General features: G+C 39.3%; 1 protein-coding gene across 1 annotated transcript in view; it reads left to right on the top strand.

The window, feature by feature from the left end:
- Positions 1-25,599, top strand: part of SLIT3 (slit guidance ligand 3) — a gene marked incomplete at its 5' end in the record, with an annotated part of 502,705 nt that overhangs the window by 348,641 nt on the left and 128,465 nt on the right. The window contains 3 exons of the mRNA XM_084268563.1: positions 5,828-5,899; positions 16,547-16,690; positions 19,311-19,474. Of these exons, the coding sequence (XP_084124689.1) occupies positions 5,828-5,899; positions 16,547-16,690; positions 19,311-19,474 (380 nt within the window). The remainder of the gene's footprint in view (positions 1-5,827; positions 5,900-16,546; positions 16,691-19,310; positions 19,475-25,599) is intronic.

The following is a 25,599-nucleotide window of genomic DNA, read 5'->3' as shown; positions in this document are numbered from 1 at the left end:
GGATAGTTTTACTGTGATTTATTTAGCCTAACTTGTTCTGAAGAAATATGAAATAGTGCAGGGGAAAAAAATTACATGTCTAAGTTTCTTTCAGATATTAGAAATTTATTGCTGTTTTTACCCCTATCAATTCCTCCTCTTCTGGAAACTTGAATCCTTATTGAGCCTGTGCCATTGTACATAGCTTGGGAAATATAATTCTTCCCAGCAAGAATTGTTTTCACAGTCTGGAGGAAAGTTAAAAGCATTCTGAGGACTGAAAAAGACATTGCATAAAGTCAAAATTTGACACATCAGTAAGAATGTTTCAGCCAAGCCAAAATAAAGGAACATTTAGGTGGAAACCATATGGTCTAGAGTAAGGGATTCTGTTCTAGGCTTTCATACCCCCAGAAGTTCTGTCTCACCTCCCAGGGAAAAATCTCTATGTTCTGGGATCTGGCTTAAGAAAGCAGCTAAACTGCAACTGCATTTGCAAGTAAGGTAGACCAAATTGGAAAAGAAAAACAGCACAGCAATTAGTGTTTCACACCCTTGGAAGGTGGTGTGCTAAACTGCAGTGCACATGAGAGGCCACGTGTTAGCACCGTCTCTGCAAATCCTTTCATTTTGACATTGTTGAAGAGGGGCAGAATGTTTAGAAAATGTGAAGAATCGCTGAGACTTTTCTGTACCAAGACCCTGCTGCTGAAGGTAGTTACATGCTTTAATTACATTCTCACCCAAAATAAGATACTTGGTGCTATGTGTGCTTCCAATGTTTTCTTTCTCTGGTACATCCCAAGCTTTTAGATGAATCTGTGCAGTGACTATTTTCACTGTTTAATCTTTATTTTTAACTGCTTAGAAAATCGTTTGGCTTAATCTACAGAACTTGAAGTTTAGTAGTAGCAATCAGTTGTTTAACTGGAAATTTAATATTTAATTCTGTGTTGGAATGGATACATTTTGGCAGAATATTAAAATCTGATGCCAGAATCAGGCTGGAGAAACATAACTCCTCGTTATGACTTTTATATATTTGTATAATTTCTTATTGTAGATCTATAATAACTCTTCAGCTGAAAAGAGTGCTTCTTCCAGGGATCTCCTCCAATGCTTGCAGTGCAGCCAAGGGTCTGTGCTTTGTGTGCTGCCCTTCCCATTGTTCGGAAGGTTGATGGCAGCCTGAAAACTGTTGCAAGTTGTGAGCCAATCTGCTGTGTACTTTTGAAGAACTGCATCTCATTGTTCGTGGCCATGCTGAAAGCATTTCGCTGAGAACTAGCAAGCTGATGGCTCTGTGTGCCTCTAGAATATAGTCCTCAGATGGCTCAGCTGCACCTCTGCCATAACAGCAGTGTGCTGATGTTGGAAAGCTATCTGCCAAAAAATTTTAAAATATGCTTGAGTTAAAAATACAGTGAATGGTTCTTCACACTGGTCACTGGTGTTAGACAGACCTGCCATGGGGAAAAGGCAAGAATGTAACTCATGCACTGGCAAGTCTGGTGTGTTTGCACATCTTTACAACTGTTTTTTCCCATTTGAAGTGGTTTCCATCTTTGTAAAAGAGAATCCCATGTGTGTTGAGGACAGAAAGAAAGGAGTGGTAAGAAAACTCTTACCTCTGCTCTTGTGAGACATCACCTGGAGTACTCTGTCCAGCTCTGGGGTCCCCAGTGCAAGAAAGACATGGAGCTGTTGGAGTGAGTCCAAAGGAGGCCACAAAGATGATCAAGGGGCTGGAACACCTCTTCTGTGAAGCCAGGCTGAGAGAGTTGGGCTTGTTCAGCCTGGAGAAGAGAAGGCTCTCGGGAGACCTAATTGTGGCCTACCAATGCTTAAAGGGTCCTACAGGACAGTGGGAAAGGGGCTGTTCACCAGGGAGTGCAGGGACAGAATGAGGGGCTATGGCTTCAAGCTGAAAGAGGGCAGGGTTAGGTTAGTTCTTTACTCTGAGGGTGGGGAGACCCTGGCACAGAGTGCCCAGAGAGGTGGTCAATGTCCCATCCCTGGAGGTGTTCAAGGCCAGGTTGGATGGGGTTTTGGGCATCCTGGAATAGTGAGGGTGTCCCCCCCCACAGCAGGGGGGTTAGAACTTAAGGTCCCTTCCAACCCAAAGCATTCTGTGATTCTATGAAAAAGGGCACCTATCAGTGTCCAGTCACTTTTTGATGAGTCTCTAATTACTACTTTTAAAATTAATATTATAGAATTAAGCTATAGCTTATAGCTGTCTCCCAAAATGTGCATCTTGTTTAGAGTAATATCTTCTCCACCTGAGAGAGAATGGCATTGTCAGACCTGTGGCTGACTCGGTCTCCCAGCAAAGTTGAGAAACAAATGAACAATCAGGAGCACATGATCAAAATTTTAGTAATTTTTTTGTCTCCTAATAAATGTTGCTCTGATTCACTGATTCGTTGTCTGTTGGCAGCAAGTACTGAGCTGAGTTTATTTTTATTAAATATTTACTTTGTTAGTGTATTTTTAATAAAAAAAAAAATATTTTGGCTCTAAAATTCCAGGTGCTAGAGAACGGAAGGGGGTTGTGTTCCTGTGCCAAGCTTGTGTCAAGCTTGCACAGGAGCCAGGACACCTGCATGTCCTGCAATGTATGTGAGGGATGCAAGTGAACATACATTTTTTAGTAATTATAATTCCATAGGCAGATCTCCTAAAATTTAAAGCATTGGAGGTTTCAATGATGTTCTTGAATTGTCTCAGCTGAGTTTGCTGTTACATGGCCTGTTTAAGTTACTGTTTTGTTTGGGGTGGGGTTTTTTTGTTTCTTTTTCTCCCCAAGCTGCTGTTCTGGAAACACTGCAGCCTGTGCTAGTGAGACAGGCAGAATGACAGGGCACAGAGGAAAACAGCTGCAGTAGTGGCATGTGCCTAAGCTGCCAGGCTGTCCTGCAAGCTTACTCATTCATAGTACTATTAGGAGAGCAGCAGTTGGTACATTCAGAACAAAAGCATCTTGGATCAAGAACCTGACCAATACTCATAGTTGTTGGAATGAGTATGCTTTCCTGTCTTAAGCAGGAGAAAAAGAGAACTGAGGAAAGCAAAAGTTTCTTTTTCTTTTTCCCTACTGGAGTCAATGGAAATGGGGGACTCAAGGAATGAGATGCAATGCATTATGCATCTCCCCTCCTCTTTGCTTCTTTCTGTAGGACCATTTGATTTCGGCTCTGGCATGGCAGGCAGACAATGGCATTAGCTAATTTGGCTCCATGTAGTGCTGAACATGAATATGAATTAGAGACAAGTGCCTGAGCTCTCATACTGACTTTTGTTTAGCTGTTAATTTGTTCGACTGTTAATGTGCCACATGCACATAAGCCCAATTAGGTTTGAAAATCCTTTCTTTCTTTCCATGGCTTTTAAAAATTGAAGCTTTGTTTTGTTTTGTGAGTTTTATTTTGCTCAAAATGATGAAGAGGATGTATAAACATATCCAGGATTTCAGCTTGCACTACGACCTTCTGACTCTTAAATTAAAAGTAAAGGAAAAATGACTCCTAAGAGTCTTATTTCAATATTTGTGTTTAGTAGTACTGTAACTAACAACTGCACTGGGGGTGTTGAGATTTCTCTAGGGTTTTACTTTACATAACTGTGTTTAGCTCTACAGGCAGAATACCCCTTAGTCTTGAGGGGTGATATTTTTTACTACTTTCCTATGGTCATTTTTTGTGAAGCTTCCCTGCTGAGCTCTTTCTTACGTGCTGTAGTATTTATTCTGCATAACTGATCAGTGTTGGTGATTCTCCTACTTCACAAAACCGAGGAAGATGTTCACCTCCCATCACAGAGCTTATCATCCAAACTTTGTATATAGATGATGCACTTGGAAACAAAATGTTGTTCAGAAAGAGTGGAAACTGTGGGTGTTAACTTAATGTTTTAATCTTTTATAAATATTTTCTTTGCCGAGGTTTTGCTTTTGCTTCCTGACACAAGCACTCACATCAGTTACTCTGGTCAGAAAGAAATCTGTGAGTCAGCCATTTGGATGTTGTTTTAGAGCCTGGTGAAATTCTAGTGCCTTGAATATTATCTCATGTTTTGAAACTGCTATGCAAACGGGCCAGATAGACCTTTCAAAGTTCAGCCATCATTGCTGACTAGGTTTGGGGGGACTACAGAAATCTGTGTGCATTGCATGACATCTTGTTGACGTAGGAAATTGCATGTCTTCTGCAGCTGAAATTAAGAAACAGTTGAAGCAATTTAGTGGTACTAGCATTCATTACTCACAACAAACACTAACTGTAACAGTACATTAAAAGCCAACCTCCTCGCTCCACAAGACATAAATAGAAATTATGTTACATTTGTTTAGAGAAAATATAATGCTAAATGATCATTATTTTCTTGGGGAGCAGTTCAGTTCCTGCTAAACTACAAAAGGAATGAATAATGAGGGTTCAAGTTTAGATTCTGTCATCTAAGTGGTGTTCTCTTATTTAGATTCATTTTATTTAGGCTCAGAAATAGCTGATCTGGGAACTCTCCCACAGAGGTGATACACTTCCAATGACTGATGAAGAGTAAATTGAAGTGGGAATACTCTGGGAAGGCCAGGGGGTATTGTAAATTGTCCGTCATGCTAAGTGTGTGTTTTTCACTATGTTCAGCTCACCGTAGTATTTTAAATGTTGCAAGACAGTGTAAGCCAGGATTTCAGCCAGCATCCAAGCCTCACATGACTGTTTGATTCATTGCAAGCTTATTACTCCACAATAAAAAGTTAGGGAATTAACCAGTTTAGTGACACATGAGCAGCAAAGCTCATTTATAACCATTTACTGCATTTTCTGTAGAGCATAGAAATACATATATACTGTTTTCCCGAATTTGAAGTCTATTAAAATTCTTAGGTAGGCATAAAATTTTCAGAGGTAGCCTAATCTTCTTCCTGTTTCCCAGGGCCATAGAAGCTCTTAAATCACTTTCTGGTTTTGACAAATTTTATGAACTTACAGAAATGACATGAATAAATACTTTAGCCGTGATTGAAATTCAGGTGTTCTGTCATATATGATTTTTCTCTGATCCTGGGGTAAGGCATCTTAGCATAACGGTGGTTTTGTTAGTTTTTCCCTTTGATTCAATTTTTGATGCTACTATATGTGCATTTTTCCATTTAAAAAGGAAATGTTTTTAATATTAAAACTGAATCGTGGATATCAGGTCATATATATTTGTGGTTGAATAGATAAATACAGGCACTGTCATTAGTGTTATTATATCTTTACTGATTTTTGTAGCTAAACCATACTTAAATTATTTTTGAGTTCCTGAAATATATGCCTATTTTCAGTTCAGGCTAAATTTCTTTATCTTAGCTAGCTGTATAGCCATACTATTTCATCCAACGTTGCCTGTGTCACATCTCATGCCAATTATAACTTAAGAGCTTTTGTTACATGCAATTTTATCTACAACGGGTTTGTGCTCCCCAGCTTTTAAATTCCACATCACCAAGCCGAATTCTAAGTTTTTTGCATCAGACAATGTGCCTTTCAGTAGTTAATGTATTTCTAAACGGAGTGCAAAAAATCCCTCAACAGAATGAAAAATATTTCAGATACAGTTTTTGGATGATGTCCAGTTTCTACATTAAAAATGCTTTCCAACACCAGACGAAGCCTGAATCATAACGACTCATTTAATACCGTGTGCTCTCTGAAAAGAAAATGAGATCAGTAGTTAAATGAAATGCCCGCAGATCCTGGGCATGGTGCACAAGATCAATAAAGATGATAATGCAGAGATGTGGGAGGACACTAAACTGGTCTGTTACTTAAGATTTATTTTGTCTTCCTGTATCTTTCAGAGTGCTCTATGGAAACAAGATCACAGAGATTCCCCAGGGCCTTTTTGATGATCTTGTGTCTCTGCAGCTGCTGTGAGTACGATCCCTTCGTCTTCTTTATTTTACAGACTAGCTACATTTACTGGGGTGTTTTTTTCAGCTTCTGGCATTAATATAATCACCTTCTCCTCTGAAAACTCACTGGGATGTGCTAGTCTGCTGTGTCTATTGTTTCTGTGTCAGGCAAGAGGGAAGCAAAGGCTGAAAATCTGAAAGAAAGTGCCAACAGTTTTATAGCACAGTGTGTGTAGTGGGTAATAGACATGGGGGATTTAAGCGTGGGGAGGAAATGAGACTTGGAGTCCAAGAAGGGAATTCTGGTCACCAGCTGACGTATGGGTGGGGATGCCAACTGATTGTTTCTACACATTTAGTATTTGTGGTTGAATACCTGGTTCCTTGAGGGCTACTGTATAGGAAGTACCTTTGCATGCAAGCAAAATGGCAATATGAAAGATTTTGTTGTTGAGAACCATCTTCAGTTCCATATTCGTATTATGCCAAATGCATCTTAGCTGCAAGACCAATTATTTCAGAATATATTGTGTATTTGAGTATTTTATGCCATGTGTGGTTTAACTCATGATCAGGGGTAAGACACATGTTATAGTCTCTTTAGTATTTATTAATGTAGCATAAAAAATTTCCTAAGCCAAATGTGAAATTGCAAATTTCACTCACTCCTGGCTCCATAATCACACTAGGAAGCAGGAACTTCTTCACAGGGAAGGAAATCAGCTTCTGTTTCAGGCAGTCAGTAGAGGGAGCAGAAGTGAAGTGAGTTTAATATGTATTCATGATGTTCTAATTACCATCATGGATGGTGCACCCAGAAAATGAAGGTGGTATCTGCTAATTTAATCAATTGTGGTTTATATCACACACACCTCTTCACCTACAAGCAATAAATAATATAATATATAAAATAAAAAGTAGCTTTTAGATGTGTTATTTTAAGTCTTTTTGGCTATCTTGACAAAAGTGGAAATTAATATCCAGGTGTTCATTATCATCATTGACTGTGTCACTCAGTAATTGCAGCCTTTTCTGCACTTACATGCAGTAAAAAATTAAGTATAGATTTTGGTTAGAAATCCATAAGCAGAGTCAAATAAAATACGAAATAGTGGAAATTGCACTATATATTAAGTGAAGGACTGTTCAGATGTGATTTATCCCTAAGAGCTTAATTGCAACCATGGACCACTCTAGAGAAGAGCAAGCAAGAGCACATAAGGTTTGGTTATGAGAATCCTTGAGCTGCATGAGTGGGAAGCTGTTGGTCTCCCCTCACACACAGCCCAGTTACTTTGTCTTCACCTTCTGCACATACATTTTCTGGCAGCTGAGCATGAAAGTGCTCAGAAGCCGGGACCCGCTGCCTGCTCTGGGGTAACTGGCGTGTTAGTCATTGTCAGACATCGGGGGAAGATGCTGCTAGCAAAAGGAGAGCTAAAACTGAGCTTGTCATTTTGACCTCTGAGAGAGAAACTATATTAAAACACTCTGAGCTTTATCAAATGCATCCCCTGCCCTACCCACCCCCCAAATATTTTATGGTTACAACTTTGAAGTGATACACAGTTGCTCTGTCTAACCCAGGACACTTTCCAGTTCCAGTCTTTCCCAGTCCCAGCAGAAAAAGAAAAATCAGTCCACCCATGGCTCACAGGTGTCCTGTAAAAATGTGGGCCCAGAACTTTTGAATAAAGCATTAAGCAGGTTTCAGTGTCTTTATACTATAGCCCGTTTGTGCATGTAGTGTAGGCATTCAATGAATTACATACTTAAGCCCAAATGCAGTAACTTTTCAGTCTCAATTAGCTCAGGTGATGCTTTTTTTTTTGCTATGGGGGCATAATCTATATGCCAGACATCCATTAAAAGGTGTATTTCAACCACTTAAACATTCTCAAGCTAAGAAGATATACACGGGTTATCCTGTTTTGTATTTCCCAGAGTATTTGGGCTCTGGAACCTTTCAGGGTTGTCATGAAACTGGTTGAATGTAAAGCAGTTCTTGGCAAGGACAGCATTGAATGATCATTCTTTAAATGCAAGCAAGTGTCTGCACACTTTTCTGATCGTGGCTTTGAAGCAGCTATTATGGGATTGCTTGTAGTATTTTAATGGATACCAAAAAATAAATGGCATTCATTGGGTTTAGACCTGCTGTTGAACAGTTGGAAGAGTGCCCTATGATTAGATCTAATTTAGTGTTCAGTGGCTCTAGATTGGATTTCTTCTTATTAGTCTGGAGACACACTGATAAGAACACTCTGATTAAGGTACCCTGGTAGCCAGGATAATTTCCTAAGCTTGAGCTGGAGTGTTTTTTTGGAAAATACACTGGCATTATGTTAAGGCAGTAGACAATCAGAAAAAAGGAGCTGTTGTGGGTCCTGTATAAAATTGCTGAGATTGTGTTTAGAAGGGAAAAATAATTACTGTGAAATTGCAGAGCAGATAATGCTGCTGTTTAATGTTTTGGATAAAACTCCAGTGAGTGTCTCAGAACTCTCATTATTCTTCTGTTTAAATACACTGTCACAATGTAGGCCCAGATTATTCCACTTCTATTCTGGCAGAATTGTTTTGTGTAAGTGCCTTACATCGGCAGACAGTACCACTGATGCCAGAAGCACTGTAGCTGGATAAAGTACTGCTGTGTTCAGGCCTGACAGCATCTTAAGCTGCCCCATTTGACTTTGGTGTATGGGAAATGGAGAATTCAGAACAAGCTTTAGACCACCTGGCTAGCATTAGAATTCTGTATTTCTGTCACATATATAAGACAGAGGTAGGTAAGCCAATATTATATTATACTTGGAGAGAAAATAACCAGGCATAGTTGGATAATAAGGGTTTTTTTATTGGAGGGGGGATGTGTGTAGTGTGTTTTGGGATATTATTAAAGGCTATTGATTTAGTTTAAAATGTTGTTTCTGAACTCTTCATTATAATTAGCTATATTAAGTAGTTAGCATTGCCTGCATAAATAATCAGAATTCAATTTTTAAATGGCTTATTTTGTAGAACTTATGTCTTGCTAAACATGCACTTGTAACCAGCATGGCAGCAGACGTTATTCTACCAGTCCAACTACACATCCATTCTATGGAACATAAGCTTTTCTTGGACCACATCATTTTCCTTATCCTGCTTGAAGTTTCCAGGAGGCTGGATGCCAGAAAGCTCCTGTACCCTATACACATGTATTCTTCTTTTCAGCAGGCAGGATCAAGTGTCTTCTGAGAATTTCAGGTCAATTTGGATTTGAGAGCCACTACACACTTTTCCAGAAAGGGACAATGGGAGTCTGATTTATTTTTTTAAGATTTGTTGGTTTTTAACAGTAAACTGGATCTTTCATTTAATTGGGGCAACAATCCATCGAAGCTGTGAAATAACATTTGATGAATTATCACTGTTTGTGTGACTTGCATTTGAATATCAAAAGGATGGAAAGGGTTTCAGTTTAAGGTGGAAGCTTTCAAGTAACTATTAGTTGTGGCCACCTGGAACTCCTGTCCAGGTGGCCTTAAACTAACCTTGGTCTGTCAAGAACCTGGAATATATTAAATGTCCTTCTCACCTGTGTCTCATTTTGCCTCGAATGTGGACAGGCTGTTTCAGGAGCCCCTGAGTTTGCCAAACTGTCTGCCAGTCACTGGGCACAGTGTAGCAGGGCACAGCTTGCTCTTTCTCAGCAGCCCTGTGACAGATAAACCCGACGGTTGCTCTGCTTGCTCCCAAATGAGCAAGTGTGCAGAGCCAGTCTGCAGTGAAACCTTGAGTCAAGTAGCTCAAGACGGTGAGCTGTGGATAATGGGCACCAAGTTTGTTAACCAGTAGTTTTCATAGCAAAGTAATATACTTTCTTCTCTTCAAGTATATTAAGACAAACATTCCTGGAGCCGTTTTATTTAGGGTCATACAATGTGTGCTTCACAGTGCTCTGTTTCTCAGAACAGGAAGCTATCATGAAATCTCTGCACTTTAAAGAGATTGTATATCAAAATATAGGGGGATGGAAGCTCGTTTTTGAAAAGTCTGTCAAGTATCAGTTCTCAACAAATCCTTTTCCTTGAGGAAATTTACTTTGCGTAGTTACTAATCATACAGCGTTCATGCATCTTCAGATTGAGATCTCCATGGCTTGCTGGTCAAGAAAGAATCCCTATAATGGACTGTTACGATGTTGCTCAAGATAGATTGATGTCTGGGGTGCATACATATTGAAATCAGAGGTTTGTTGTGTTCCCCTCTTGTAAAATGAAGCCAAAAGCTTACAGCCTTCTCCTAATGTCTTACCCTTAGTGAAAACTCAACATTGTAGTTGGAAAAGACCAATAATTGTATTGGTGTCTGGAGTTTGATGTGTTGACAGATAAAGTTACTTTAAAAGTCATGAGAAATTAGTCTTCCAGATGCAGTTGTCTAACCTAGGTTAAAATTGGAACTAGACCTAATATTTACAGCTTCAGCTGACCTTTATTTAAAATAAACTTGTATGAAGTGACAAGTCATGCATATACATTCAGAAACTGCTATTATCAGTCTTCCCAAAACTCAACCAGTCAATTTCTGCTTTGAGTGATTCTCCTGATTTTTATGCTGTTTCTCCTTGGATGAATAGTGCGTGACATACTTGGTAGTCCCATAGCTCTTCTGGTGAGGTTGCTTGGAAAATATCTCTGTGACAGATTTGCCAAGTTTGAAGTGCTTGTGTTCATTTGTAATTGTAAATTGAATCCCAGTACTTAAGAGCTTAAAATAGGATCTACCAATCCTTTATTGTATACTTTTGGAGCTTGTTAAAAGCTCAAGGAAAATCCAATGCATCACAAACCCATACAAAGTATTAATAATAAAACCAAAAAGAAATACAAAATTACTCTAAAGAATGTACAACAGTTCCAATATTTTGTATTGTATATGTTACACTGTTATATACATAAGTATCATTAAACAGTGATGCAAATACTGTATAAATGTCAGAATAAAGAAATTACAGCTTTCCATTTCCTAGTCTTTTATAGCACAGTAGCCCCTTCTCCTCCCCACAACGATCTTCTGAGCTTTAAGTGATGTAAAAATCTTGTTCTATGGAGTTCTTCATTTTTCTCTGGGAGAAGAGACAACACGTATTTAGAAGAGAGACCTTCCAACTATATGTAAGGGGAAATGTTTTCACAGGGACAAGTCAAGCAGTGGAGGAGCCTGCCCAGAGAAGTTATGTGTTCTCTGTCCTTGAAGATTTTATAGGCCAAACTGAATAAATCTGGAAGCAACCTGGTCTGACCTTATAGTTTACCCTGGTTTTAGCAGTCTAACAGGACAAGAAACCTCACAAGCTTCCTGCCATTCTGAATTATCCTGTGAGCTGATGAAATAATTACTTCTGAGATAAAGCAAACATCTGCGTGAAATAGCTATAAATTGGTCATTCTTTGAGTGGCATTCAGAGCAGATGATCCCTGGAGGTCCTTTGCAACTTAGGTCATTTCTGGAATTCTAAATTCTCAGCAAACTGACATACGAATTTTTCCCTTGATTACTTGAAATATTTCTGGCTGCATCAGAGATACTATGCAACCCTTGTCTTTCTAGTCCAGGACAGAATACTCTCTGCACAGACCTCTTTAATAGTTTTAGAATTGTTTTCAAGCTGTTTGCCTCAAGCTTTTTTCCTTCAGATTTCTGCATTTAGGCTGCTATTGTGATAATATTGCTAAACTCAATAACTGTGGTTAAAGTGAGGGAGCAGCATCTGCCAGACACAGAAATACAATTACAGCCAAGCACTAATGAAAGACTGCAACAGCATCTGCCTTTTCTGTGTCACTTCTGTAACCTGTCTGCATGCAACTTCCCAGAACAACTGCTAGTTTATACGTCAGTGTGCAATTCATTAGCACTTCTGACGCCAGTGCTGAGCTGGACTCACCTGACATAAACTCTCCTAGATATTATTACACAAGAATCTAACTCCCCTGTAGCACAGGAAGTTGATAAAGTGTGTTTATTCTGCTGTGCCTCTGAATTATCATGTGGTGATCTAAAATCAGCTGTGACCTTATGTGCAGGCGTAAGTTGGACAATGTTGAATTTTGAATAGCAGAAGTCTGGGTGCTATGACAACATGTGCTTATAATTCTCCAGGTAGCAACACTAGTACCATAGGGTTGTTTTATGGATGGTGTTCAACTGGAGTTGCAGTCTTTTGGATCAGGAATGAAAGGAGGCCTTTAAAATCACTCAAAACAGGGCTCTCAAACTGTGCTCTGTGCTTCCCTGTTCACTCATTATTAGCTTGTGACTTTTCCATTTAAATTTATGTTGAATGAATTTTTTATCACCATCATCCAGTTTCCTGAACATGAAGAAATACTTGAAACTGGTTCTAGCAAGTTTGATGATGATTTCATACTGGTTATTATCAATTAAAGCACTGAGAGAGCCTTTGGTGGTCAGTCATCACATTACAGAATGCAAATTTTAGAAGATGTCTAAATATCTTGACGCAGTGAGAGGCAGTCAGATGGCTCCCTTACACTCCAGACTGTTTTAAAACATTCCTGGAACCTAATATAATTATTTTGCCAATAAGTAAGCAGGGCACACACAGTTCTGTCATTAGATGTTGCTTGCCATTGACTACTGGGATGATGGAATACTTGACTAGATACTTCCATATTGGCACTTCAGCTGTTCTCCATGATAATTTGTGTTCAAAGGTGATGCTTGATTCCCTATATGTTTCAAGATAAATTGCTCAAAAGAAATGCCGAAAAAGTTTTTTGATGTTTTGTAACAGGTATTGTATATCCTAAGGACTGTTTTCTGCCAAGAGGCCTTTTTTTGCTGCCCTTTAGTCACTGTTAATGTAATGGAAGCCTTTGATTATTGGTAGTCTATAAAAGTATTGTATATTCCATTTGTATTCTGCTGTGACTTTTGCAAATAACTTCAGTTATCCTCTTCCTATGCATTTATACCTGCCTTTTTCTAGTAAGTTCTCATGTTCCCCAGTTAGTCTGGCATGTGGGATGTGCCAGCCAGTTCATGGGATGCCAAACATTTTCATTCTCATCATGTTGTCATTGCTGTCAAAACACAAAGCTAGTTGAAAAGAAAGAGAAGTTTTGCAGTCACTCTGTGCAACTTTTCTCCTTGATGTTCTCCTTTCGGCTCCTTAACCTGGGATGACTTCTGGTCCACCTTGGAGCCGTAGAAATCAACCTGCAGCCTCCTGCATGTGTTTGGGTTGCCAGACTGCTGTTCGTTCTGTGAGTTATGCAGTTATTTGCTGATAGTCTGATTACTTGACTTTGCTGAGTTGCAAATACAAACGTTGCTGAGGGTAAAAGCCACGTTAAACATCCCCATTCACTCTTAAAAAAAGAAATTTTTCAATCATTTTGGGTTTGGAGTTCAAAATGTTATTTAAATGTTAATCACTTGAAACTGTGCTTGGGCATATAATTCAATTATGGGACCATCTTAATTATGCAGATGGTGCTTATGAGCATCTGATACAATTACAGCGCCAATTCAGTACATGTTCATTCAAAGGGCTTAACTGAAGCACGTTATTATTTCAATGTGTGTAGACAAATTCACTTTTTCAGGAAATGGGCTCATGGAATGGTAGTTCTGCTCTGCTCATTGCTTTCAGTGGTGTGTAAACCACAAGGTCTCTAACCATTCTCCTGTATTCTGCGGTGGTCCTGGGCTTGCAAGAGAGTTCTTGATGTTTTAACATATCCAGAGGGATGAAAATGGAGGCTTGAGTTAATAATCCATCATCCCTCTGGGTAGCAGGCAGTTTTATTTCTACTTCAGTTTTGAACCTGCTTTTAAATGCTGCACCACATCTGGAGGCTGTGTGTAAATCTCATCCAATCAAGCTGATAACAAATAGGAAAATTAGCAGAATTTACTTTCACCATAAATTGATGCAAAATAAAAACTCTGTATCTCTTGCTAAAGTAAAACTCAACTTTTAATGTTGTCCCTTCTTTTTGTGTGAATCCTGTGAAAAGGAATTCTTAGTATCTTTTGCAGCATGGTTCAGTGGTTAAGGAAGATCATTGTTTCTGCTTCCTAGAATATGTTTTCCTCTTCTGCCTTTGTGTTAGTTTAAAAAAAAATTGCAAATATTAGAACCACTTTTAACTCCATGTGAGACCAACCTTGTATACCCAAATAATTAGATGCTATTAAGGAGGCTGTGACAGTGAAGATTAAGCAAAGAATTGGAATATATACAGGGAGGGGTTATTTTAAAATAACCAAGAGGTTTTGCAAGGAATATAAACCTTAATGCTTCTGGCCAAAAGTCATTCTCTAGCTCACAGTAAGTAGGATATTACTTATTCTCCTTTGTCACAGGTTTTCACTCCCCCTTTTCTCACTGATTCTTATCAGAAATAGGGCATCAATCTAACTCATGATCCAAGTATGGCCACATCTTTGTTACTGTTTGGCACGTTATTGGTCCTCTTTAGATTTAGGTACTACACGTATATTCTGTGGATGATACACAGGATAGGCATTGGCACCTCAGAAAAGCTGTGTAGTACCTGAGTTCCCACTTCTAACCAGTCTGCCCAAGCACTTTCCTGTTCCAAATTACTTTATGTGATGCTGAGAGGTGCCTCTCTATTTGTGGCTGTACATAGAATCAGTTGCTCACATTTTTGGTATTTGACTATCACAGAGATGTCACAGATTACATCTCTATGCATCTAGTAATTCAAAATTCACTCCAGAAAAACTTATCACATGGTCAATTCTAAATGCCAGCATTGGGTTTATTCATGTTTTGTTGAAACTAATCAGAGAATTAATACAAAACCTGTGGTTTCATTGCAGTTCTAGGTCAGCTTTGCTCTGAGGGTTTATTAAGTGGGATCAATGTTGCTTAGACTTAAAACCCACTCTTTGCATGGAGGTGAACAGCATGTGAACAACAGCTCTGCTATATGTGTGCTTGGGCATCACTCAAAAGACATGCTCGTTGTCCACATATACAAATACAACTGTAGTTCAGTTGTAGATTTGCTTATTACTGATAGTACATCAATTTTTTGCTTTATGCTTTGTTAAAAGTAAGGCTTGCAACAGAAAATATTACTATAAAATCAGTGGGGGTAAAGCATCTAGTGAAATAAATTGAACTCTATGCTTGGTTTCTGGCTTCTTCCCCTATAACTTTGGTACTAAGCCTCTGCCATGGAACAGCCAATCTAATGAGCACTACCTGACAACAGGGTGAGACCAGTGCACAAGGACAGAGGCTGGACACCAAGGGATTCCTAATGCCTAAGTACATGTCAGGATGTTGTTCAAAACTCAGTGGCTGATTCTGCCTTCTAATAACTTGTTAACCTGTTCTTTATGGAAAGGTAGTCTATGAGCTTGAAAGAGAAATGCATAATGCATGAGAAAGGAAAGAGAATGATGATTGTTTTGGCTTGGACACATGAATGACTGTAAGGAGCAAGTAGTGAGAGGTGACATTGAGGTTTGCTGCTGGACCAGAATCTCAGAAGTTGAATGCATGGGAGGAACTGTTCCTGTAGCCTTATGTGAAAATTACCCTCTTACTTCTGGTGGAGTCAACAGGAGTGTGGATTAGGTGTCACATAATAATCAGTCACAGAAATACAGGTTGCAGAGGGGTCAAACTAGTGCTGCCTATGATTTCATAACATTATTCTAGCTATTAGTTCATGCAAAAATTTAACCTTACTTATTTTTCCTTGCCTTCTGTGGGGCTTTCTCTTATCTGATGTCAAACTTCTTTTTCCATGACATATAAAGAAGAAAATTAATGTAAATTGATATTGACTTTTCTATTGGCTAGAAAGGTGAGTTTTGCTCTGATGCCCTCTCATTCCTGTTCAGTGCTGCATTCCTGTTCCCCTTGAGAAAAGGACTCTACTCAAGTGTGCTTCCATCTTTTACATATCATAATTACTGTAGCCATTTACTGCAGTAATGAGGCTCTGTCAAAATGACAGTAGGAGCAGAGAGCTGTAATGAGTGTATGATGTTCCAAAGGTTTCAGCAATGCAGAGTCAGGGCTCTGTGCAGAGGCAGCACCTCTGAAGTCAGATTTTGGAACAAGAGAAAAGCATCATGTGCAGCTAAGCAGCATGCATTTCTTCCCTGGTAGGTTGCCCTGTTGTCTGCAGGTGTGTACATGGCCATCGTTGAAAAGAGAAGGTCTCTGAGCTGTTAGAGGTGTCTTTTCCTTTTTACCTACACACACACACTTGTCTTCTGCTTTACAATTAGTGCGATGCCTCGGAGAGCCACACTGGTGCAATATTAAGCCCTTTCAAACTCACTGACAAAGTAGAAAGAATTTCATGGCCAAGAAAATGGAGTCACCAGCCTACACTGTTTGCAATGTACCATTTTTCTCAGCCTTGTCAATATCATTTGAGTATTTTAGGATGCTCGTTCTGTTATATGCCTGTATATTCCCCAGCTCTGACTGTGGGTTTTTCACCTTTTTAATGCAACAGGCAATTGAAGACCTTTCATTGTAGGTTGGCTTTGGTGACTGGGTTAATTTTTTGTTATTTTTTTTTTAGATTTAACACCAAAGTTATTTATTTGATTATTGTAAGATTAATGAATTATAAACCTTTCCTCTCTTTTCAGGCTTCTCAATGCCAATAAGATCAACTGCCTGAGGGTAAACACGTTCCAAGGTCTGCATAATCTCAAACTGCTATCTCTTTATGACAACAAGCTGCAGACCATCAGCAAGGGGCTCTTTGCACCTCTCCGATCGATCCAGACTCTGTGAGTATGCAAGCACATCATAAATGACAGCTCGCTCTTTTTCCTCCAAAGATGTTGCCTGTCTTTGCAAAGGCTTTACATCTGACATTAAGACAATTTGGAAGAGACCCCATGGGAGTAACCCCTCCTTTTCTGACAGAAATAATAGTAGTATTGCATAAAATCAGCACAGCCAGCTACCAGTGCAGCCTGCCAATAAGGACGTAAATGTCATAAGTGTATTAAGCTCCCACTGTAATTCTCATACTGTTTGTAGGGAAGATAATATGTAAATTTGACTCCATACAATACACCAACATCAGTTTCTGTTAAAACCATTGCCTAATAATTTTTAATGTGCTAGTTGAGAGTTGGCATCTCTCCTTACTGGGCCTGAGTGGTGCTGAACAGTTTGTGACTTCTGAAACCATATTTCAGCTGACATTCCACTTAAGGGAAATGATACATTTTATTATTTGACCCATTAAGAAAATCAACTAAACGTTTTCTGTCTTTGAATTGGAGGCCTTGGGCAAGAGAAAGGGATTGGAATCAAAAGTATAGAAATGATTCGATATTTTACAGAAGGTCTCATCCTAAAGCTGTAGGAGTAAGATAGTAAGGTAAATAGTACTTTCAGAGCTGGAGTTGGCAGCCTGATACAAATGAAGAACAAGCCCCCTCACCCAATATTGTCTGTGTTTATATGTGTGTGTGCCTATATAGATATGAGACTTGTGTGTTTACACAGCATGTAAGTATATCCTTTTCCAGTATTAAAATATCTATGTGTATGTATTTATGTATGTACTGGACTTGATATGCACTTTATAGATATATATGCATACACATACTGTAGTACTGCAAATGAATATATACACACATGTATATTTTAATACTGGCAATGCATTGGTCAAATTAGTTTTTTAAATGTGTTAATTCATGTAAAAACAAACTCATAGAGATGATTTCTAGCAGCAGGATACCTGCTACCTCCTCAGGCAGCCACAAGCACAAACTGAATTTTCAGCAGACACCTGTCCAGTATGTACTGCTCCAAATCATTATGGCACTGCAATCATCATGTACAGCCCATCCTGCTCCTGCCCTCCTCCCTGTGCTGTCTTCTGCTGGGACATGCTGTGTATGTCCATAGATATATATGTAAACAGGGGCAAGAGGGAAGGTTTGTTTACAGAGGTGTATAAGATTTTTTTAAATTACGCAACAGGCAACATCCTTAAGATATAACAAATTCTGTTTGGTTTCCATGGGGTTTTATTGGCACTTCTAGGGGTCGTTACTTAGAAGGGACTTCTTGCTTCACACAGAGACATTTTTTCATTAGATATTTTGATTCATTCTCCCCTTTTTAGTACTCCAAGTGATTGCCCTTTTCTGCCTTTTTTCTAGAGCTACAAAACCAGTCCCATATCCTGTCTCTATATCCTTGTTTGTTCTTTGGATCTTTCATAGCAGGAACAGCTCTACTACAACAGTAATCCTTAGTGTCCTCAGGCACTTTCTGCTATGTATGCTTTCACTTCCCACTCCTCAGCAGCCCTTGCCTGGTTGTATTTTATACTTACTCTGTTAAGTGACAGTTCATAAATATAACTGCAAACAGAAAAGAAATGAAGTTCCTACAGGTGTGAAAAAAACAGCAACAGAGCAGAGTTCTTGTGAGGGGATAACTTTATATCTCTGTCCAAACCAAATTTAAATGTCTGTCTTTTTTAACTGTCTTGGCAGTTATTGAAGAGTTGTGTCCTACTCCCTTGGAAGTAAGAGGAAGTGATGCAAGTTAACTTAGCTGAGATCAGAATCAGGTTCTGAGAAAGACCTGACAAACTTTCCTGATGCAGTGTTCAACTTTGTCAAATGGAATGAATCATAGAGGCAAAGAAATGGTGTTTCTCTCTAATATGCTCCAGCAGATTTTTGTTAACAAAGTCTAAATATTCAGATAAAATCAATGCTATGATACCTGTTTCCAATTGTGTAGGAAATATGCTGTGCAAATTTTGGTGAATGGTAGAGTCAAATTCTACCTTGCATCAACAGTTCAGCCTCAAAAGTGAAACTTTTTGGTCCAGGAAAAAAATATATGTTAGAGAATACAGTTGTGAATTATGAGTATATGCAAATAGCAATTTAACTTTGGAGAAAAGATCTCTGTATCTCTTCTGGTTTTCCTGTAGATCCAAGGATTTTGCTAATTCACATTTTGATCTGTAGGAAACAGGGTTTACCAATGAAATTTCTTTTAAACCAGAATACAAAATGATCTTTCGGTCAGATGCATCTAAAAAGGAGCATTTCTCTCAAAAGGGGGTGCATCAAGCTTTCAGGAGAAAACACTGGACTTTGTAGACAGGAGGTCTGTGTCCTTTAAAGCAGGCTTTGCTATCTTAATTTTTGTTTCCTCTGTGAAAAGACTTGCAGCAGTCTTAATGAGCTATGAAATGTGATAGCTCACAGAATTCTCCCATTCATGTGCAGCTCTGTGTGGTTTCTGCCAGGCCTGGGTTTTTGGAAGCTTATTCAATTACTCTACTCTTCAGGTTTGCGTTTGTGAAAAACAGTGATGGAGTACAGTGTCACAGGTCACTTCTGATTAAACATCCCATCCTTCTCGCAGACATTTAGCTCAGAACCCATTTGTGTGCGACTGCCATTTGAAGTGGCTGGCTGATTACCTGCAGGATAATCCGATAGAAACCAGCGGCGCTCGATGCAGCAATCCGCGTCGCCTTGCCAACAAACGAATCAGCCAGATCAAGAGCAAGAAGTTCCGCTGCTCAGGTAATTCATTTATCCAGGCTGTACTGCACTTTCAATTCAGAAATAAGCAGGTCCAGAGAGCCTGCTAATCGAATCTGCAGGACAGTGTTTGCTATAATGGATATTATGGAGCATCTTTGAAAATTAAATTTGGAAAATTCTGTTAGTTCTCCAGAAAGCCAATTACCTTGTGGATTAAAAAAGAAAAGAAAAGGAAAAAAAAAAGAAAAGGCAGTCTGTAGCTGTCTTCTGTGTGTCACTTAAAAACAAAGAAAAGAAAAAGAGAAAAAGCTTGTGACATTTAATTTTAAAGAATTTCTAGGTTGCAAAATGTCTAAGGAAAACAATGAAGATGTATATAAATCCATGTAGCAAATGCCATATTTTGAAAGGGTGGAAGGTGGATGAATCATTGTTTGTATTCAAGCAGAACTCTTGTTGACTTTAATGGGAGATGAGCTCAAGTTCTCAGACCTAAAAGGCTAAGTGAGATTTTTCTCTCACAGTATGAGTGAGATTTTTCTACAACTGGCAGTGAGCATTTCTGATCTAGGATGGAAATGAAGCTGGGGGTGGGGGGACAGCATCAATTCACATACTTTCATTTATTTTCTTATTTGTTGGGGGTTATTTTTATGTCCACAAATAACATGCGCTAATTCAAGTAAATCTGCCATCAACTTCAGTAAGGTGTTTGGTTTTAATAAGTTTTAATCAAAACTTGCATCACAGTTTAGGCAGATTTGTGTGTTCTGTGCTAGATTGAAAAATGTTTCCACCTGAAAATAACCTCTCAAATAATGTAAACACCTTTTTCTCAACCCTTTCCGTTGTTGATTTATGGTCCAGCTATCAGTAAAAGGACATTTATTGCCTTGCACAGTACAGCTGAGCAGACTGCTTCTTCATGTGTTTTTTTCCCTGCTTCTTCATGTGTTTTTTCCATTGGTTATATGTATTTTAGATTACTGCATGTTTGTATATTGTAAAGACAAGCAGGTTTCACTGAGTAAATCTATTAGTGTGTACTGAGAAGAAACATAACAGTTATTGATGGAGTACCTTGCAGTGTTTTCTATAAAAATTACTATGATTTTTGTCTTTTTCCTCTGAAAAAAAAACTAAACCTCCAACATGATTAATTGTGTTCCTGGTGGTAAAAGATTAATGACTCTAGATGGAGATGCAGCATGAAACTGAATGGCAGCAGCCCAAAACAAGCCGTTGTGCTTTGTGTATCTCTGTGAGCAATATGCTGAGCTAAACCTTCTCTTTATGGGGAAAATACAGTAAAGATAACTTCATTTGCACTCAGTTTTTCTTGGGCATGCTTGTTAAAGTCTTCAATCACTTGTGACTCAAGCCACAAAATTTATGACCAGAACTGAAATTACGAGATTCTTTTATCTAGGATTTTGGATTGTGTCCATCATAGTAACAAGATAATTATTCAGTAATATTCATATTTAAAGAAACTAGAAATGAAAATGCATACATATAATTTAGAAAGGAGACTGCAAAACCAGATCATTATAAATCTGTACCAAATTTGCCATTGTTATTTTCTTCTGCTTTTATTAATAGGCTAAATTACTGTTCTGTACATGCATGCATGTCTTGAACAATGGTGCAGGCTGTTGGATAAGGCAAACACCATCTGATATCGTTTATGAAAGCTCATAGCTAAGAAGAGTAACAATGCAGCACACAGTACCTGGTGACGTTGAGAATAATATTTTGTGTGAGTTCTTATCTTGGGTGTCCTTTTCTTGAGGCATTAGGCTTTTTTTCCCTTGGTCTCCAGTTCTACAAGTATATTAAAACCACATGAAGAAAGCATAAACCTGACTTATGAAGGAGGAGAGCAGGGATTGTACAGCTTCACAACAAAGATTTCAGCTGGATGAAAACTAATTTTATTCAAAAGCTCAGTAGAGAAGATTTCCTTGCCTGTAGAGTTTCCAGATGGCGATGACATACATTGAAGTCGACTCACTGTCTGCTCACATGAGACAGGGGGTATGTCTAATGGTTCAGAAGAATCTTAGTTTGTAAATCAATCCAGAGAACAGGCATCCTTGGCACCTGTTCTGCTCACGTTGTCCCTTTGAATCGTGGCTGCTTCAGACTTGGCATTTAGCAAGAATTCTCCATGTTTTCATTTTGAGGAATATGTTTCATCCCAGGATTTAATACAGCATGTCTCTGTGCAGAAAAGTCCATAAGGTATGAATCTTCATCACTCAAAGCCCGACTATTGAGCAGTGCTTTGTGTTATCCAGGGATGAGCCTGTGCAATCCCACTTGGATGGCAGTGCTTAGTAACTTGTCAGGGTTCTTGCTCGCTGTGGGATTCTCCCTGTCTAGTTTTTACATCTTTTGCTCAGTGCATGGGAAAAGAATTTTTATTTTAAAACATATTGTAAATGTTCATCTCTCTTTTCTAAGGCTTCTGGTTTCAGGATCATGCTGTTTTCATGTAGTTTGTTTAATTCATTCAGTACATCTCAAGGGGCAGAAAGATGGCTTTGTGAATATGAGAGGTTAGTTAAGTGTAAGGGATCTTATCCTAACCCGGTGTGCTGGTTTTGGCTGAGATGGAGTTAATTTTCTTCCCAGCACCTAGTACAGGGCTGTGCTTTGGATCTGTGCTGGAAACGGTGCTGACAACAGAGGGATGGTTTCGTTCCTGCTCAGCAGTGCTCACACAGAGCCAAGGCCTTTGCTGCTCCTCACCCCACCCCACCAATGAGCAGGCTGGGGGTGCACAATGAGTTGGAGGGGACACAGCTGGGACAGCTGATCCCCAAGACCAAAAGGATGTCCCATGCCATATGACATCATGTGCAGCAGATAAAGCCAGGGGAAGGAGGAGGAAGGGGAGGACATTCAGAGTGATGGCATTTATCTGCCCAAATCACCATTACGTGTGACAGACCCTGGCTGTCCTGGGGATGGCTGAACACCTGCCTGCCATGGGAAGTGGGGAGGGAATTCCTTGGTTTTCTCTGTTTGTGTGGCTTTTGCATTACCTATTAAACTGTCATTATCTGAACTCACAATTTTTCTCACAGTCTTACGATTCTGTCCCCCATCCTGGATACTCTGACTTTGGGGAAAGGAGCGTTTTTTATGAATTCATAAAATTCCGTGTTTTCCACATCCATTTGGATTCCAGGAAGTATCATAAAGGGAACTGTCATGAAGGACCTGGCATAAGAAAAAATGTGATTGTTCATTAAATGAAGAGAAGAAAGGGAAGTGCATTCTGTGCAAGGATATGATAGAAGAGTGGTTATCAGGAATGGGGAAGAAAAACAGATGTTTGAACTTTCATCAGTCTGAGATGGTAGAGGAATATCAAGAAGTTAATGTCAAGAGGACACATTCAGAGATGCAAGTGGGCTAAATAGAGCTATATTTGATTAATTAAATGAAACAGCGAAGACAAAACTATATGGCATAGGGAAAAAAATCAAATCTAGAAAACTTATTTCTGCATATTGTATTGTTCAGCTTTTATTCCAACTCCCCCTCATCCTTTTGGAAAGTATTTAGCAAGAAGAACTTGCCTTTTATTTCAATTCACCTTTAAATCACTATTCCCAGATGCTGTTTCCTCCCTGAACCAAATGACTCAAACTTTTACTGATCATGATGGAGCAACATCTGCAAAGGTTATGAGTAGGCATAGGAAGGAGATTCTGTGCAACAGGTAGATAATGTACATAATTCTTTTTAGGAAGAGAATTGGAAGCATTATAGCATGAAATGAAGGAACAGCAGGGAAAGGGGCATGTTTTTGCCTGGGGCTGCGAGACAGGCAAAGCTGTTGAAAATACTATCAAATATGCTTAAGCCTCAGATTGCAGAGGATCCATTTCCTGTGTTTTTCTGCCTTCCATTTAATGCAATGCACCAAAATAATAATAAGCCTCCCCCTTGCTCAACTCTCTCCCTACAGCTATAGAATCTGAGACTAAAAAAAGGGTTTTCTTGAAAGAGAAATTGGAGGAACAGGCTGTGACTAATTCTCTCTCTCCTGTTTAGAAAGGAGGAATACTGTCATTTTCAGTGGCAATAGTAAAATTCTGATGATCATTTTCTCTTTGGCTACATCTGCCCACTAGGACCACCCAAGGCTCCAATGGTACTTGCCAGCCTTAGGTCACTGGAGGCTCCCATTCTTAGTAGGCATGGCGGGGGGAGCAACAACAAAAGTCTTCTGCCCAGTAGCATTTGATTAAGTTCACTACAGCAGTTTTGTTTTCGAAAGCAGCGCAGGGATTTAGGAGGAAGGAAAATGAATCTATGAGCAGATTGTGTTGTCTCCGTGGTAGCTTATTGTCACTTCAAGAGTTGGCAGGATCCTTGATTGCTGTGTGACACTGTGTATGAAATAGCTTTTGCAGAGAGCTGCCCTTGTATTCAGCTGGATGTCTTTTTTTTTCCCCATGATATGTTTGGTTTTTTCAGTATATTATGTATTTCAAAAGCAATGAAAGTTCCACCTGCTGTACCTACACAAACCATATCTGATAATGATCAAAGGGTATGTATATCTGCGAGCATTGTGCCACAAAAGCTCTTTGTCTTCTAATTCTTAGAAATAAGGTTACTATTTGAAATACCATCAAGTAAACCTGTCTCCCTGCTTTCTCTTATACTGGGGCATTCATCATATCTAACTGACTTTAATTAGTTGCTTCAGTTCCAGATAGTGCTGTACAAATCAAAAGCACAGGAAATAACCAGAGGAGGACAATGAACCATCTGCCAGCACAATTCTCTCCTTTTTGGACACTGTTGCTTGTTAACCCAGCCCAAATCAAAGCCATCCTCTGTGGTACATATGGATCTAGAGCTTGCACGTTTGGGGCTAGTTTTGTATCTCTCGTGTTACAACATAGTAATGTAGTTTCTGTTTGTTCACTCACAATTTTCCAAGGCATTTCATAAAACCACTTCTTACTGGTTTTGGTTTTCCTCCTAAATTTTTATCTGTCTTTTTTCCAGCCTCTGTCTTCACACATATTCACCTTCTTGGGTTCCCCTGTCTACTTTGGAACAGAGTTCCTATTCCTTGTGATCACCTGAAATTTCCTTCTTTCTTGTCTCTGTTGTTTCAGCCTTAGAAACATAGACCTGCAGTGGATGGAGTGTTCCCAGTCGGGAGAGCACAGGCTGCACATCAGGGCATTTCGTCCAGTCCCAGTGGCAGTTCACATGTAGCTGGTCCCTCGGTTCATCCCCTCCTGTGCCTTAGCCACATGCAAACACTGTTTAATTTCTTTAAGCTCTTTGCAGTGTATTGCTGCTCCTCAACCAGTGTTCAAAACTCATGAAAGGCAAGTGAATTTAATCCAGATCTTACCTAATACATCTGATTGAAATACTTTCAGTTGTTCCCATAATTTGCCAATCACACTGGTAACAACTTTGCAAATTCCATCCATTTTTAGTAAGCAAATAGTTATTTACAGCCTCTATTCTCATTCCTTCCTTTAGAGTTTTCTGCTTGATGAAAAGCACTGATAGCCCCCTGCTTGTCTGCCTTGCTACCGTGCTGAGGAGGCACCAGGCCCCAACAGCTTGTAGGTTTATCCATACTGGAGGTGACAGTGGTGGGGATTACGAGTCCTGCCCAGGGAGCTTTAGGCCTTTGCAGGAAGTCTTTACTGAGGCCAAACTCCAGGATGTTTTTCACCAGGGCCTTTGAGTAGAATAAAGAAATATGAAACATTGCCTGTGGTCTGGACAACTGGAGGATTAACTGCATTCACATTTCTTTCTGTGGGGTTTTTGAGTGTTGTGTTTTGTTTTGGGTTTATTCAGTTAAATGCTGGGGGTGTTTACTCTTTTATTTCCCCCCTGAAAGACACAACAGCTCAGCAAAAGTACCTTTGGAAACTCTGAATCTGGCAAAATTAAGGATATGTGTTTGTTGTGGATAAGAACAGTTCTGTCTGAACGGAAGGCCGTCTAACAGCACAGATCACCTGCAGATTAGATCCTAGACTGAATTCATAATTATGAACCTGAAGTCTTAATTGCACGCTGTAGCTGAGAGCATTTGAGCTTTGGTTTGCATGAAATGTTTCTGAAGTCGAAGTCATTAGAGCACAACACGTCTGCTGTGTTTAATA

Source organism: Gallinula chloropus, assembly GCF_964237585.1.
Source record: "Gallinula chloropus genome assembly, chromosome: 10".
Classification (NCBI taxonomy): Eukaryota; Metazoa; Chordata; class Aves; order Gruiformes; family Rallidae; genus Gallinula; species Gallinula chloropus.
The sequence above is the reverse complement of the archived record's forward strand: the minus strand, read 5'-3'. Positions and strand labels throughout refer to the sequence as shown.